Genomic DNA, 4,007 nt, shown 5'->3' with positions numbered 1-4,007 from the left:
AGATTAAATTAAAGACTCAGCCACTAGAGTTGACACTGATGATACGAAAACGAATTACCTAGAATTCACTAGCTGTTCTATTTTTGCTCTGGAGAAGAGCCCTTCCATAGGTCTTGTCAATAATAGTGCATTTCCTGAATGCGTATTTTTATTGCCCAATTGGCTTTGATATTGTTGAGGTTTGTGGGGAAAGGAAGGAGGATAAAGAGGGAGCAAAAAAAAAAAGGAAGCCTGGTAAAATACTTACTGCGTGGGACAAGGCTGAAAAAAACTGTGGCTGTTGCCTGCAGGAGGTTCCTTTTTCCCACATGCAAAATTAATGGGCAACGGAGGTGGGCCAATCCGCTGTCCCGAATTCGTTCCGAGCACAGCCACGGGGTTCAACTAAACTCTATCGGAGGGGCCAGACTGTGAACTTACGTTACCCAATGCCCACCTTCACTTTCCCTCCTCTGGTTTGCTCTTGGGCTGGTGTTTCATAACCTTTATCTTTTATATTTGTCCACGCCTGAGGCTGACTCCAGTCTTTTGTTTAATTGATTTTTTTTTCCTTTCCTTTCTTTCGAACTTCCTTACGGTGGAAGTCAACTTCCTCCATATACTTACAGCAACCGTTCAAGTAGGTACAGTACCGTTTGTTTACTCCAGTCTCACCCCGCCCCCTAATCAAGTATGGAGACGGCCTTTTCAGGTCAACGGCTCATCTAAGGATCTGCGTCGCTGGCACCATCTCATCAACTTTCCGCTGTAGCAGCATTTTCCCCCTCACTGACCGTGATATCTTTCTTCAGCCCTATACCTGAACGATAATCATAATAACCTGCCTCTCTCGACTCTCTGAACTACGATTTCCTCTCCGCCCCGCCAATCCCTTCTCGCGTGCGGGGTCTCATCGGCGTCTGGCCTACTGCGTTAGCTCGCCGCACATTTAATTTTTCGTGACTTAAAGCGGTCATTCCATTCAGGCACAATGAGTTGTGAGTCTCTTCGTTTTCTCATCGCGCTTTCATATCTTGTTTTGCCAACTGGGGGGAGTCGAAATGTTACTCTTTCTTCTTGATTACCCCGCCCATTGTTGAAGCCTGTTTCTTCTTCTATATCAACCGGTGGCGTGTTCCATGCCTTCCCAAGTCTTTGAAATGCTCTCGTCAACCGTTGTGGTAGCTCTGTGGAGCAATGGCGCAAGCCTTTGGCTATTGTTTATCTCCTCGTGGTTACATGGTCTGAACTTACTACATCGCCCGATTTTTGGCTCGCCCCCTGGACTACCGACCTTGGTGATTTGACGTTTGGAGGTTATTGTGACAAATGCGCTGACTATGGTTTTGCTTTACAGTCACTAATATGCTCAACAAGCTGTCGGGACAGCCCGAGAGTTATGAGAAAAAGTACGGCCTTTCCCTTGCGGTTTATGATTCCTTGACATACCATTGGACAGTTAGTAACCAGCGAGGGCTTGCTTTAGACAACTGTATAAATTTGGGAGAACACTTGGTGCTGGAACGTACGGTATTGTCCGTGAGGCAGATTGCAGCCGTGGGAAAGTCGCCGTTAAAATCATCCTGAAAAAAAATGTCCGGGGCAACGAGCAGATGGTTTACGATGAGTTGGAGATGTTGCAAGCCCTCGATCACCCAAATATTGTCCATTTTGTCGACTGGTTCGAATCTAAGGTGGGTTCCTTTTACCGCGCTGCACCAGTGTCAATAGTCTAACGGTGCCAAAGGACAAATTCTACATTGTCACTCAACTAGCCACCGGCGGTGAACTGTTTGATAGAATTTGCGACTACGGAAAGTTTACAGAGAAGGATGCCTCTCAAACTATTCGGCAAGTGCTGGACGCAGTCAATTATCTGCATGAACGGAATATTGTCCACCGAGGTTCGTTTTACTCCTTCAACCCTCTCCCATGGTATAATACTGTGTCATGCGCTAACGCTGAGTCTGAATTACTTAGACTTGAAACCGGAAAACTTGCTTTACCTAACCCGTGACCCATCCTCGCCTTTGGTTTTAGCCGATTTTGGCATTGCCAAGATGTTGGACAGTCCTAGTGAAGTATTGACTAGCATGGCTGGATCTTTCGGTTATGCCGCACCCGAAGTTATGCTCAAACAAGGCCACGGTAAGGCCGTCGATATGTGGTCTCTGGGTGTCATCACATACACCCTGCTGTGTGGCTATTCGCCCTTCCGGTCCGAGAGCCTGTCCGATCTGATCGAAGAATGCCGTAGTGGCCGCATTATCTTCCATGAACGCTACTGGCGTGACGTCTCACAGGATGCCAAGGATTTCATCCTTACGATGCTCCAGCCGGATCCATCAAAGCGTGTCACATCCGAGGAAGCCCTCAAACATTCCTGGTTGAAGGGCGAATCTGCTAGCGACCGTGACTTGCTGCCTGAAATCCGCGCCTATATCGCCAAGTCTCGCCTCAGGAGAGGTATTGAGATCATCAAACTGGCCAACCGCATCGAGGCACTTAAGATGCAGGAGGAGGATGAGGATGACATCCCTAGTCCTGCTGACATGGCAGCTTCTGCTGAGGAGTCTGGCAAATCTGGATCTGCCCCAGCCGAGTCGTCAGCTAATGGTGAGGGTGAGGCTGGTACAACAAAGAAGCGGAGTTTGAGCAAGGTCGCACGCGGAGCTATCTTCCGCGAAGTTGTTCTTGCCAAGGTTCGTGAGCAGAAGGACACCGAAGAACGCGAGAGGCTCGAACGTGAGGCCCGAGAGAAAAATGCCCATGCTTGATTTCTGTTATGCTATGGCGTTCAAAGTGAGAGCTCGTTCATCCTTTCTTGACCAGTTTCGAGGTCCAGACGCATCATCTGAGTTGCTTTGTGAATATTAACCTCATGATTCCCCATCCATAATTCGAATGGTGTATACAGTAACTATTGTTATTCTTGAGAACTTTCGGTACTTGTTCTTCCAACCCTTTTTGTCTTTCGGCTTGACTGTCTCTCTCTACCTTCGTGTCCATACCATCAACAGTTTTCATTCTTCTTCCAGTATTCAATATTAGATATACTAGCACTTGTCCTCGTAGTCATTTTGGGGATGACCTTATCAGCTGGATAGGCATCACGTGCCAGGCCACCATTAGACCATTCGGTGCGTGGGCCAATCAGATGACGGGTGTCGGGGAAGTGAGCCCCAGGCAGGTGATCGACTGGGGGGTGTATAAAGGTACGCCCCGTAGGCGGTCGTTGAATCACTTATATGATCTCGGCCGGTTCATTCTTCTTCTTCACGCTCTCTGGGAAATATCTATTGCGCCTCGACGACTTTTGATCCTCTCCTGTGTTTGCTCACCTCTTCTTTCCCCTCCCTCAACCTTCCTCGCGTCGTTGCAACATTTCCGCGGCGGTAGATCGCCCCACGTTAGGAGTCAGACGTCATACACCTTTGCGGCTCAAACATTCTGCTACCTATGGGAGTAATCAGCGTGCAAAGAAAAAAGTTCACGACAATCACCTATTCCGCAGTACTGGAAGCAATATATCAGTCCTTTGAAAAACATATCTCTCACCATGTTTGCGGGTAAACGCTTGAGTAAGGTAATTTACCCCTCGTTGAATCAGCATTTCGCAGACTAACTTGGCGCAATAACAGGAGCTCCTCAAGGTACCTACGTCCCTTTCTATCCCTCATACCCTAATTTTGTCTACCGTTTTGCGAGACGGGTTACGGCTTAGTCAAATCAGCGTCACGTCTTTGCTATATACTATCATGCCGAGTGTCCATTATCTGCACAGGGGAATTAACTGTGGGATTACTTTAGATGAAGGAGCATCTGCCACCTGGTATATCAATAGCCAAATCGGAGAATCTTGAAGAGTGGCAGATGGATATCCGAGTCCTGGACGAGAATCCGCTCTATCAGAATCAGGTCTATCGACTCAAATTCACGTTCTCGTCGAAGTATCCAATAGGTATGTTTGAATTCACGCCTTGGTGTTACATTCCATATCTTGTGTTACACTTTTTTTTTTTTTTTTT

At 47.4% G+C, this 4,007-nt stretch overlaps 1 protein-coding gene across 1 annotated transcript; it reads left to right on the top strand.

Annotated features, from left to right (window-relative positions):
• The first annotated feature begins 439 nt into the window (after window positions 1-439).
• Window positions 440-3,041, top strand: BDV27DRAFT_137608 (serine/threonine-protein kinase). Its single transcript, XM_032069026.1, has 6 exons — window positions 440-619; window positions 792-977; window positions 1,337-1,388; window positions 1,466-1,673; window positions 1,727-1,883; window positions 1,960-3,041. Exons 2-6 carry the CDS (start codon window positions 971-973, stop codon window positions 2,754-2,756), a joined length of 1,221 nt encoding a protein of 406 aa, XP_031921586.1. The 5' UTR covers window positions 440-619; window positions 792-970; the 3' UTR covers window positions 2,757-3,041.
• The last annotated feature ends 966 nt before the right edge of the window (window positions 3,042-4,007 follow it).

This window comes from Aspergillus caelatus, assembly GCF_009193585.1.
Source record: "Aspergillus caelatus strain CBS 763.97 unplaced genomic scaffold BDV27scaffold_327, whole genome shotgun sequence".
Taxonomy (NCBI): domain Eukaryota; kingdom Fungi; phylum Ascomycota; class Eurotiomycetes; order Eurotiales; family Aspergillaceae; genus Aspergillus; species Aspergillus caelatus.
This window is presented reverse-complemented; position numbering and strand designations above follow the sequence as displayed.

Excerpts from the sequence above, each read along its gene's own strand:
- BDV27DRAFT_137608 (XM_032069026.1), top strand. Across the intron at positions 1,389-1,465 it reads CCCGAGAGTTATGAGAAAAA|ACAACTGTATAAATTTGGGA; the intron begins GTACGGCCTTTC and ends GGCTTGCTTTAG. Across the intron at positions 1,674-1,726 it reads TCGACTGGTTCGAATCTAAG|GACAAATTCTACATTGTCAC; the intron begins GTGGGTTCCTTT and ends ACGGTGCCAAAG.